Below are 13,265 nucleotides of genomic sequence, written 5' to 3' on the forward strand. Positions count from 1 at the left end.
GGCAGGGTGGATCCATGCCTTCATGTTGTTGCCAAATTCTGACCCTACCAATCAGCCAGGCCCCATTTTTCCAGTCATCTATTGTCCAATTTTGACGAGCCTTTGCAAATTGCCTGTTCTTGGCTGACAGGAGTGGCACCTGGTGTGGTCTTCTGCTGCTGTAGCCCATCTGCTTCAATGTGTTGTACATTCAGAGATGCTCTTCTGCATACCTCCATTTTAACAAGTCGTTTGTGTTACTGTTACTTTTCTATCAGCTTGTACCAGTCTTGCCTTTTCCCTCAGACCTCGGGCATCAAAACAGCATTATCACTCAGAGAACTGCTAATCACTGGATATTTTCCCTTTCTTTGGACCATTCCTTGTAAATCCCACAGATGATTGTGTGTGAAAAATCCCAGCAGCTCAGCAGTTTCTGAAATACTCCGACCAGCCTTTCTGGCACTCATGATACCATGATCAAAGTCACTTAAATCACCCTTCTTCCCCATGCTCACTTTGAACTTCTGTAGTTCATGTTGACAAAGTCTACATGCCTAAATCCAGAGTTACTGCCGTGTGATTGGCCGATTAGGTATTTGCTTTAACAAGCCGCTGAATAGGAATAACTAATAAAGTGGCCAGTAATTATATATAAAAAAATTGACCAAATACATATATATGTGCAAAAATAGGGCTTTTAGTGTCACATGGATGAATCCTGTACAGTATTTAGTAAATTAAGAACACACTGCTTTGTCATCCAAGTGTCACTCCTACTCGTTCCTTGTCTTGCAATCCAGTATTACCATCTACAAGACACAAATCACTGCTATGGAACTACTGCTGGCAAATCAGAATTCAACGAAAATCACCATCATCATTATTTTGGTGCACCATTCCCAAAAAGAACTCACTAGCCCATTTGGTAATTAAGGCAATGCAGAAAATAATAACACATAAAACATTTGTAGTTAAATATTTTTATTTATCCTTTGAATAAAACAGACAGACTAAGATAAATTTCTTAAATTAAAAACATCAGTAAATTTATAACTACACCAACAATTGTACTTGTACAAGAAATACCACAAAAGACTCGGAGCAGTAAAGTTAAATATTTTATTGATTATTCAAGTCCTTTCAAACTCTGCTGCTGCACGCAAGATTAGAAAGTAAATTCTTCAAACCTTTTCAAAATCATCCAGAAATTACTATTGACCATATTTACAGATTTCACTGCCCAGAGTGCAACATTTCCTTGACGAAGAATCTCGAAGACCATTAAAGAATTATTACTGTTCATAAAAATCCATCAGTGGTTTATGTGATTGCCTTACCTTTCCAAACCATATCAAATAAATGCACTCAGTGGGCAAAAGGAATCCCCCCCACCCCCAAATGATTAGTTTAATGTTAAAGATTTATTTCTCCTTTTCAACCCCGCCCCAAAAAAAGAACTCAAAAGTTAATCTTTATTTGTGAACATTAACATTTTTGTATTTAAGCATTTTAATAAACCAATACTTAAGATTCACCTCTGACAGTAGCAGTATGATGTATACTAATATTACACATCAAACATAGCAAAAATAGCTTTATTTATAAATTAAATCTGATACATACAATTTCTCTTTTAGGTACATTTACAGTCCTCTCACACAACATAATGCCTGATTTGAGCAGGCAATTTGAAAGAATCAAATACAAAAATGTATTTAAAGTATGTAGAGCTGAGCACATTGCCTCAGCATTTAATATAAAAATAATTTATACATAACCAAAATACAGTACTATGCATTCTCACTTTCCTCAGATGGTTTAAAAAAAGAATCAAATAGCAGCATTTTTTTTTCCTTTTTTTTTTACTCCGCATTCATGCAGGCTTCTGGTGATTCTCGTTCCGATTTTATTTCAATTTGTTCCAATTTTATTTCATCAGAACTACTTTCCTCCTTACAGCTGCCGACTCTTTTACCTGCTTCTTGTTTAATACTTTCACTCATGGATGGTTCTTCAGTCTCTTGTGGAATTAAAGAATTTAAAGGATTTTCTAGAGGAGCCTTACTAGGCGAAGGAGTAAAATCAGCAAATGATGACTAAAAAAAAAGAAAATATTTATACATTATGTGATGTCATGAATCAAATATAGAAGATAAAAATTATCTTCACCTATACTAAAAATTGCACATACTTACATTTTTGTAATCTTCATAGCAAGAGGGATGATATGTCTACAAAAAAAAAAATAAAAAATAAAAATAAATTGCACCTTAACAGAATCTTCAAACATTACAATCATTCAACACATACTGTATCATGCTAAGGCAAGTGAAACCAGGACAAGACCTTACCCGAAGATTAATACATCTTATTTTCTATGTAATTCAAGTGTAAGTGTACATTCTGGAGATACTGTGAGATCTGCAACTCTTGCCTTGTGCTGCTGAATGGCTCAATATACATTCAGTCCTTGGAAACTTGCAAAAGACTTGTCAAATGCTAATACTGCAAAAAAGGTCTTGGCTACAGATCTCCAGTGGCAGAATTCTCTGCGGCTGCTCTATAATATTGCTTGGGGGAGGGGCAAGAGGCTTAGAGGTTATGAAGTGGACAGTATTGGCAAAGAGCTATTGTGAAAAAATCAAGTTCAATGGATCTATCCAGACTAAGGCCTTGTTCACACGGGCATTAAAATCGAGCGTTTTTGCATTCGTAGCGTCCGGTGAGCGCGGATCAAGCGCCGAGTGTTTTCTACGTAGGAGTCAATGAGAGTGTTCACACGGGCTTTGGTGACGGCGTTTGTCCGCTGCGCGTTTATACGGCATCAAAAAGCGTTGCATGCAGCTTTTTCTTGGCGTTCAAAACCCAACGAACGCAAGGAAACCGCTTCTAGTTCGTTTTATGTGCGTTTATTTTACGCTTTGGAGGAGCGGGGGGGAGGGGGCATTTCAGTGCATAACACCGGTGTAAGCGCACACTCGACTATTGTTTCCTTACCTCAAAGTGACAAGTAGTCTCTCTTCGGGGTTAACACCAAGTCGCATATTGGTTGATCGGCGTGCAATGTGGCATTGCACCAGCTGCAACAGACAATCAAAAGTGGAAACCGACATCCGACAGTAATTAAAAAAACTTGCACGGAAATTTTCGCATTTCTTCATAAAGCACAAAAAAACTTCCTTTAACCCGACGTTGTGCAGTCAGAGGATGAACCCAGTAGCGGCGATTTTTTCATTCCCTACGTCGCCGTATTACGAGTATTTTTAAAACAAGAAGATTAATATCTAACATAGCAAAATGGTCCATATTGAAAGGAGGCACCTCAAATAAAACGACAAGGGCTTTCATATCCAGTTCCCGACACTGCCTCCACAGGTTAACACACAAACTACAATTTGGGCTGCAGGCTGGCGTTAGAGACAAACGAACGCCGGTGTAGAAGTCAATCGATCGCCACCACAAAATGCAACATAAACGTCTAGGACGTTCAGAGCAAGTTCATTTATCCAAAAACTTAATGCCCGTGTGAACAAGGCCTAAAAAAAATTGATTTAGACGATAACTGCAAGTTAAAGGGTTGTGCAGATGGATCTCTTTCAGTCCTGAGCAACTATGCATTTTTACAATAATTTCATTAGTGTACCTGCCACAGTGACACTTGTTTAAATACAATTAACTTGTTACTTGCTATAAATAAAGTACCAATTTAAAATATCTACCCCACCCTAGTGTTATATATTTTGAGATTTTTATAGACCCTTTATCCTTTGAGTTGTGTTATGAAAAATGCTATAGTGAATAATGTTTAATATTATCTGTCGTACCCATCTCAAATTTTTAATCTTCTGAAATAGAGCAGGTTTTTCAATTCTTTATATTTCCAGGCAAACTTAAGGTGGCAGTGGATTATCATTATTATTTACCCCAGTTATAGGGTACATTTGAATTGCATGAGTGTGAAAACAGTGTGTGAGAGCAGGGATAAACAGGCATGTTAATTCTAGAATCTAAAAAAATAAAAAATAAAAAAATTACCAATAGAACAAAACCTTTAGCCAAAGAATTATTTTCCTCAACATGGTAAATTACAAAAATATGCACATAAAAACATTTGTATTGACAACTAAAATTAAACAGAATATTACAAATATACCAGATAAAATGTTCACTCTCCTTTAAAGGATAACGTAACTTCCATACTCCATCAACTAAGAGGCATACATTTTTAAAGTTGAGAAAATGTAAAATTTTGAAGTTTCTAACCTTTTCTTCAACACGAATAGCATTTTTGAGATGCCATTCTTCCTCTTCCTCCTCCCAGTACATTTCAAATTTCTCCTGGCAAATTTCACATATCTAAAAGATGAAAAGGGATAAAAAAAAAAAAATCAGTCACTGGCAAAGCCCTGAGAGGCAACATAAGGATGCACTTAGAACAGGAATGGTGTCTCTTATGTAGAACAGTGCTGTGAATTTGAATGTACTGCTTTCATAATACTCCATTAAATCAACCAATTACAAATTAAATTTTGCAATCTGTAGAATTAGTTTTACTTCCAACAATTCAACCAGCATTCAGCTGGTCATACTCACTGCTCATAAGGTGTATGGTTTTTGATTGGCCTAAAGTATTGTGGAATGGCTATGAAAATTAGACTTCTCTGAATTTCACAAAATCGGGGCATTTTCTCTAATTCGAATTATATTTATGTCATGTTTGATCTGTAACTGGTCTTTGCAAATTATGCAGTAAACATTCTATGAATTAAACATTTTAATTCAGATACCATGTCAGCAAAACAGACTGGCAAGGCTCAGCCTATCTCTGCTATGATAACAAAAGGTATTAAATTCACTACATTTACATTTTCCGATAAGAGTCAAAAACTAAATGGTGGGGATGCAGTGTGCATACCTCTGAAATTCTTTTGATGAAGACGACCATTCAGAACTACACTCCTTCCAAAGTATCACAATACTTAAGTGATATTTTTCCCAGAGATATTACAAGCACAGACTGTGGCATATAATGAAATAAACCCAAACGTCCTTAAAAATCACACACAACTCTACAAAACACATGTACTCATTATTTAAATGCAACTGATTTCTAATTGGCAGTTGAAATGTAGTTAATGATGTGCTTCATGGAATCAGGGATCAAACACTATCTGCAGCTACAATTATACTTTTGCATAAGTAAGGGACCATGGAGGTTTACAGAGTCTAGATTTTGCCGAACGTCTTGTTAAAACCAGAATCTTGATGTGTGAAGGTAAAAACAGACTTGGCTTTCCATCTGTAAATTTACTTGCCTCATCGACAACATCTGGAGCAGCCTTAACACTTGGAAACTCTTTTTCCTTGGCAGCTTCCTGTGTCTTCTGTACAACTTCTTCATGTACCTTTTCAAAAAACTGACTTTTTGCCCGCTCCTCTAAATCGGCTATCTCTTCAAACTCTATCCAGTCCTTCAAGTAAATAAAAAAAAAAGAAATATTCAATTACTAAAGTAGTAGGCTGTTATATTTGCAAGTCTTTACACTGTTAGCCAACCTTATGCATTAAATGACATCAGTTTTGACCCATTTTACACATACTGTACATTATAGTCCTAACTGTTTGCCAGCCCAGCATTAATGCAGCCATGTGAAATTCAAAGTAAAATCACAAGATCCTTGAAGGCCACCATTTTATTTGGCAATAACATTTAGGGTCACACCTAAACTTTTGCTTACCTATTAGGGGGTCAATTATTACTTTGATTAATCTGGGTTTTTACAAAATACAAATGTTTGTACAAAAATACAAGAACTATATTTAAAAATCTAATTTGTTTTTTCTAGCACAATACATTCCCCTCATAACAATAGAACAAGTGTGGACTTTTTTTATTTAAAAAGTTACAGCACCAAATACTGGCCAGTGCAGTCATGAAATGAAATACCCAGCAAAAACCTTTGCATATTGTGGATGACACAACACCACCATTTGCAATTTCATTTTCAAACTCTATGGGCAAGAGTACTGCAAAAATTAAGACTAAAATGTAACAGCATCATTGGCAGCCTGAAGAGCAATTAGTGTGCAAAAATATAAAGTAAAACACAAATAAGCAGTGGTGCCACATGCTGCTCACTGAATTTATTTTCCATGTTACATTTTCAAGTTCTCAAAATGTAAGCAGCACAGCCTTGATTTCACACAATTGTTTGTTATTAGTAGCTCCAGAAACTTTGAACAAGAGAATGTTTCTCACTTTGACTGTATTCAAGTCACGCTATTTTAATCTTTTCACCTCGGTACTGAGAGCTTAACAGTGTAACTGTCTCACAAAATCTGAAGACCATGCATGATTGCAGTTCTTAAGTAATTAATGTACTATTTAATTACAATATTTAAAATGATAAAAAGTAGCTTTAATTACAAAATAATTTACATTTATTTACACTGAAGTGAAAATGGGCCACTTTTGTATCTATTTTTTTTTATTATATAATTTACCCTTCTACAGCAGTGTTTTCCCAACCTTTTCTCAGTGTTGGCACAGTTTCTCGAACCAAAAACATCCCAAGGCACACCACTATTTTACTAACCATAAATTCCTTATATCTCATACATGTGCTCAACTGTCCAAAGGGGAGGAATTACTGGAGAAATCAGTTTATTAAAAAAAAAAACAAAAAACAAAAAAACACTTGCTTGCTTACTATTCACCAGCACTATAAGGCTCACTGGTGACCACACAATCAGGACAGATGAACTTTAGCAGCCTGGAGACACGTTTGATGTGCTCCAATTGCTGTGTCTGCAACATAACGATCATAAAGCTGCCTTTATGTCAGCTTCTCCAGGTAGACCGTCTCCCCTGAAAGGTCTCGCCCATCCAAGGAGGTTGTATTATTTCCATTGCACACCTGGATAGTTCTCACAGTGCACCAATGTGCCGCAGAAAAACACTATTCTACACTTTTAATCATTTCATACTCTTTCCCATTCCCATGTACTATTATCATATATTCTATTAAGTACCTTACTCCATGCATCTTCAGATTGTTTTTTGAAGAAATACTTCAAAAGCTAATTTTTAACCACTTTCTATTTGTGATCTTGTCTACTTGCTCAATAAAGTCAAATCTGGCACTGAACTTGAACTTCTGCATTAAGAATTTATATAATACTTGTACATTAATTCTCAACCTGTTTAGCACAGTTACTAATCTGACAAAGAATGAATTAAGGAATCACGCATACGCCACTTCTTATGCAAAAGTCAGGATTCAAAAAAACAAACCTGGATGGAAGGTTTCAAATATCAGTAGGTACTAAACAGACTTTTGCCATTTTAGTAAATCCAGGGGGCAGGACAATGAAGTGAACAGAAAATCTAATTTCCTTGCACAATTTCAATTATATGTCAGTCGCACTCTAATCTTTGTCTGTTCATCCATCTATTTTTTAAAGTTGATTATTCTAAACCTGTAACGAAACAAGGATTGTGTGCTTTATGTGTGGTGGTCATTGTAATGTAGATTCCATATCAGCACACAATCCCAAGAGGATAGGTCTAGGATGTCTAAAATCATCACGAAAAAGGACGCAAATATAATGTATAAATTAGAAAAGAAAACCTGTGTTTCTAGGTTTCTTAATCTATGTATTTTAATTGTGACAAAATAAGCACTTTACTTTTCTAAGTTAGAAAAAATATGCGTAACATAGTTAAGTGCGGATGTGAAAGTTGTAGCGTTTTCTGATTACTCACTTCATCACAAAAACATATCACGTTTTTATTTTTTTAAATATTTTGCAACAGAGGTATTGTGTGATGCGTAATGCAGATTTGCTCTGACTACCATGCTGCTCATTGTACTGTTGGGCATAAGGCACAGTTACTGTAGCTACTATCACTTCAACCACTTGTATGGACTACTGAAAATCTGTTTTGCCAACAGCATCTTTACTAGCATGTAAAAGAGAAATATAATGAATACCACATATTCAAGTAGAAAATACCTTTCTGAAACAGAGATCTAATGTGTAATTGATAAATGTTTCTCTATCTGATTAAGGACCGCTGATGTGCAACTGAAAAACATTTTTGAGCAGGACATACTGTTGTATCTGTTGATTCAGCCATCCTTTAAACCCAGTTATTCAGGGCAGGGGCAGCTGTAGCCTATTCTAGTAAGCAATGGGCACAAGCAGGAATAATCTTTGGACAGGGCACCAGGCCACTGCAAGGTGAATGCGCGCGTAAACACACACACACACACAGGGACGATTTAGCATTGCCAATTCACCTAACTTGTCTTTGAAGTGTGGTAGGAAACCCACATTGACCCTTATGCAGGTTCCAGGGAGTACGTGGGATGTAACTCCTGTACTCCTTACTATGAAGCAGCAGTGCTACCACTGTACCATAATGTACCTAATTCGTTGATTAACATATTTACATTAACTTTGACCTTAACTTAAGCCTTAAATAAAGAGTGTTTTTTTCCTTTATTTTAGTTGCATACTTCATCAATATAAAGGAATGCATTACTGCTAAATATCAGCAACACCACAAGTTCACATTCATCGCGTTTTCTGGGTTCTTCCAGGGTTTGTAGGTAAAGACATCATTTGGCAACACAGCCAAAATTCTACGAAGATTAAGCAATGAATGTTCAAATAAGGGCTTTTATTTTAAGCCATGCACGGTTACTAATGGAATGTCATGAGAAGTAAGTAGAAGGGCATACACAAGCACACAGTTTTAAGGTAATTATTTTAGATTTAGAAAGGAACTTGGTATACAGTTTTATAAATTCAATATTTTTGTGTATATACAATTTTTGCTTTTTAGCAAAGCACAACTTCAGTATGAAATCTGAGAAAAGGTTTTATACATGGGGTTCCTGGTCAGAGTTTGGGAGAAATGTAAGATCACTATTAATTTGCTGCTCAGTTGCAGAAAAAGCAATTTAATATTCGCCAAACAATGAGGCAGTTTTGATTTGCTTCAAATACAATTATTATTTTTAGTTATCATCTAACAACATGGCATCACAATTAAAAAAAAAAAATAACCAAGATAGCTTCATATCCAAACACTGAAACAACCACTTAGAACAGTGTTTACTTTATTTATTTTTTTAAATAGGAGTCCTATATTTCTCATAGCTTGGTAATCAAGACATCTAGAATATTATTTTAAGACATAATAATTTTTATTATTTTAAGACATTTTGGTAATCAAGACATCTATAATATTATTGATACATACTAGAGCTAGAGTTAAATTCAACTATGGAGACAGTCTAGTTTCCAACATGAATATAATACAACTAACATGTCAATATATTTTTTTGAATATTTTCAAAAAAAGTAAAGGACCGTGTAAATACCCTGAAAGCATATAGTCTTCAATTAATAATTATGAAAAACATTAAATACTGCTACAAACTTGTACTTACTGTCAAACTGTAGTACCATCTTCTGTGGGTAACTTTTTTACTTATATCCTTTTCAGATCTGTTCTGTCGATAATGCCAGTCCAAATGGTCGGCATAGACATCAGTTTGTGAACTGGTAAATCTCATCCCACAAGAGTAACACTGAATTCCAGTATACAGCCTATTAATAACACTGTCATAACGTCTAAGAAAAAAAATAAAAAAAAAAAAATACTGAGAAGTCAGAAATGTGTTAATAGGGATATTAAAAAAATACGACAGTAATTTTTAATTAAACTGAATATTTCTGTCAAATAGTTCAAATAAATGAGGGAAGTGACTTATCGACTTGCAATCAACTGATATTAAACTAAACCTGCTTTACTTCAAACTGGTTATAGTGAGAAGTCAAGTAAAATGACACCTTTTATTTGCTATCGATTCCTGCCTGAAGAATGGGCCCGAGTTGCCTTGAAAGCTTGCATATTGTAATCTTTTTTTAGTTAGCCAATAAAAGGTGAAATTTTAAACTGGTTATAAAAAGTACTGTCAGACTCCAGTTAGCAGTGTTAGAATTGGCAAATGCTTAGGATTCTGATGAACAGGCTTACTGTAAAATTTTTGATCAACATTTCTTGAGTACCACAAGGATTTTTTTTTTTTTTTGCTGTGGCCAACCATTACGGTTGTTAAAAAAACACAAATATTCATGTAACATCCAGATTCATTAACCTAAGTTCAAATATGTTTGATTGCTTGTTTTTTATTTGAATATTCAAACCTTATTATATTGCTAATTAACAGCATTAATATGCAAACACCTGAAAAAAAAATAAAAATGCTCCCTAAAATAAAAAAAAATAATTTCATACTGTTTCATTTCCTCCATTATAAACCCAGTAAGATCTGGAATATTCTGGTCCTCATCTGGTTCATCATCATCATCATCCTCCTCAGTTGGATGGGACTGAGATGCAGCTGCAGAATCTGTAGTCAATAAAACATGAAAATGTATTTAGTGATAAAATACTCATGTTTGAGGAGATAACATAAAATGTAATGTTTTAAACTACTATACATACAAGTTTTGTACCCAGTCTACAATATACTAAAATATTATAAAGATACAGCCCTCTCCACAATATTGGTACCCCTGCTAAGGACGAGTAAAAGGGTTATGAAAATATTCACCTTTTGATGAAAAGATAAACAAAGAAAGGAATCCAACTGACAAAAATTTATTCTGCGAAAAAAATTAATTCTTCCTCAAGGTTACATTTTAGCTTTACTCTCTTTGCTAGAAGGAAAGTTAGCTTCATTGACTGACCTTAATTCTATGCATGTGCATGTGTAGCAAAGAGTAAACAACCTCTAAAATGGCATTGATATCTGGTGGAAGCAAAGCAAAATACTCAGTGGAAGTTGTTTTATGTATTATTGCCGAATCAGACTCCGATTTGGATGCAATTGATCTGGAGATGGAAATCGAAAACAAAAGTAAGGTACCAGCATCAGCTGATTGTGGTGGTGAACACATTTGTGTACTTGATGCACCTACTGTAATGTTTGCCTGGAAGGGCCACCACTTATGATGACAAGAGGTACAAACAAGGCAGCATTGCACTATGAGTGCTGATCACCTGTTGCGGGAAAACAGTCAGCCCTCTGTGCCTTCCTGCTGGCCATCAAACCACCACCACACAGACGCTGCTGTAAGAGACAGAACAGGCACCGAAAGCAGCCACAGCAGGCAGCAACAGACGTTTTATGATAATTTATTTGTGAAATCATTGCTCTGTGTGTTGTTCAGGAAATTGAGTTTTTTGGAAAAAAATATTTAACCCTCAAGAATTAAATTGCAAAATCATTACTATGAAAACAGAGGAAAGGCTAATAATAAGATACTAGCTCAACAAATCCAAATGCAGGATGTTTGCAACACAGAAACAGAAATTCCTAACACCGATGGAAATAAATTTATAGACGATAAAAATATAACCCACACATTTAGAGAGTACTATATGTTCTTATACTACACTTAGTTTAAAAGAAGCTAAGTCACAATCTAATGAGTTTTTGATGCATTACAAATACCACAGGTAGATACTGTGAAGAGGAACTGGATAAACCTCTGACACTTTCAGAATTTAACTAGACTCTTCCTTTCAAAGATCCCAGGGTATGATGGGGAAAGGATCTTTCACTTAAAAATTTGGAAAACGAATTGGTACATGGTAGCCAGCCATGCAGAATACACTCTAGCTACATATGCACAGAGCATTCAATCATTCAACTTAAAATCTTTTTTATCAAGCACGTTTATTTCGTTTCAAATTGTTCAAAATGTATCCATGGCAAGGTTCAACCTGTGAAAAATGCAATCTAGCTCCTGCCTCACTGGCCCCATGGTTTGGGCATGCACCAAATTAAAATCATTCTAGACAAAAATCTTTGAATGCCTATTAGACAGCCTTGGTGTCACAATCACTCCAAACCCACTAACAGCTGTGTTTCCTGTACTCTCGGATGGGCTTAAAGTGAAGAAGGACAAATTGCCTTTACCACACTACTAGCACACAGACTTGCTTTGCTCAACTGGAAGTACCCCAGCTCACCTGTTCCTAAGTCAGTGAATAAAAGATGTTCTCTAACTGAAATTGGAAAAATCTGTTCAAAACTTTAAAATCTTAGGGAGTAAGCATTTATATTGAGGGGAAAAAAGACATTCTCCTTTCTTTGTTGTTTTTAAATATTTCCTCACGCTGTTGGCTCTCCTCTTTTGCCGTCCTCTGGGGGGTGGGGTGAATTCTGGTTTATTATGTTTGACATAATTGTATAGAGAGTTGTTTTCTTTAACTAATATAAATTTTACATTTAAAATCAACTATTACCATCTTGTCGGTAAGAGGACTGAAGTTTATTTTGCTCCCAGGCTCAGTGAACAGAATGTTAAGAAAGGTAAAAAATATACCCAAGGCTCAATGTCAAGAGAAAAAGTAGCATCTTGATGTCACCAAGTGTCCAGAACTACCATCAGATGCCACCTCCATTCCAACAGATTTGGCAGGCATACCAGAATAATGCATTTCCTGTCATTTAACCACAAATGCAAGTGCCATGAGTTTGCTAAGAAAGTTCTATGGTCAGACAAAGCAAAAATTGAGCTTTCAGGCAAGAAACATTTAGAGTGGTTTTGGTATAAAAAGAAGGTGGCCTATATTAAAAAGAGCTTAATCATATATGGTGGGTGTCTGTGATGTTGTGGGGCTGTTTTTCCTCCAAAGGCCCTGGGAACCTTAAGGTACATGAACCCCTGAAATGTCAGGAGATTTCTATTTTTAGTCTGAATGGCTCTGCCAAGAAACTAAAACTGAATTCTTGTTGAATCTTCCTGAAGAACAATGATCCAAAACACATGTCCAAATCAACACATAATAGTTAAAGGTATACACAATCAAGCTTCTGCCATGACAGGCGTATTCCCTAAATCAAACTAAACTGAAAACCTGTGGGGTGAGCTGAAGAGGAACATGTACAAGAAAGGACCCTAGGACCCCAGATGATATGGAGAGATTCTGTAAGCAGGAATTTTCTTAAATTTCCTGCTCTATATTCTCCAGCCTTATGTTAAGCCTCAGTGCTGTTTTATTGGCAAAAGGAGATTGTACAAATTAAACACAGGGATACCAATAGTGTGGCACTGTGGTTTTGTTAAAATTTTTCAACGAGAACTTTTTTTCTCAAAATAATTTTACTTTAGTTAAAGGGTGCATTTTTCTCATTTTTTCAATATGAAATTAAGGTAATTAATCAAATGGTAATTTTTAAAAACCCCTTTCAGCT

General features: G+C 35.5%; 1 protein-coding gene across 1 annotated transcript in view; it reads right to left on the bottom strand.

Moving 5' to 3' along the window:
• Positions 1–1,087: 1,087 nt before the first annotated feature.
• Positions 1,088–13,265, bottom strand: part of pcf11 (PCF11 cleavage and polyadenylation factor subunit) — a 29,570-nt gene continuing 17,392 nt past the window's right edge. Inside the window, exons 11-16 of the mRNA XM_039744293.1 lie at positions 10,295–10,409; positions 9,444–9,627; positions 5,298–5,453; positions 4,246–4,338; positions 2,178–2,213; positions 1,088–2,078 (exon numbers count right to left, since the gene is read on the bottom strand). Of these exons, the coding sequence (XP_039600227.1) occupies positions 1,845–2,078; positions 2,178–2,213; positions 4,246–4,338; positions 5,298–5,453; positions 9,444–9,627; positions 10,295–10,409 (818 nt within the window). The 3' untranslated portion in view covers positions 1,088–1,844. The remainder of the gene's footprint in view (positions 2,079–2,177; positions 2,214–4,245; positions 4,339–5,297; positions 5,454–9,443; positions 9,628–10,294; positions 10,410–13,265) is intronic.

Source organism: Polypterus senegalus, chromosome 2 (genome assembly GCF_016835505.1).
Source record: "Polypterus senegalus isolate Bchr_013 chromosome 2, ASM1683550v1, whole genome shotgun sequence".
Lineage (NCBI taxonomy): Eukaryota > Metazoa > Chordata > Cladistia > Polypteriformes > Polypteridae > Polypterus > Polypterus senegalus.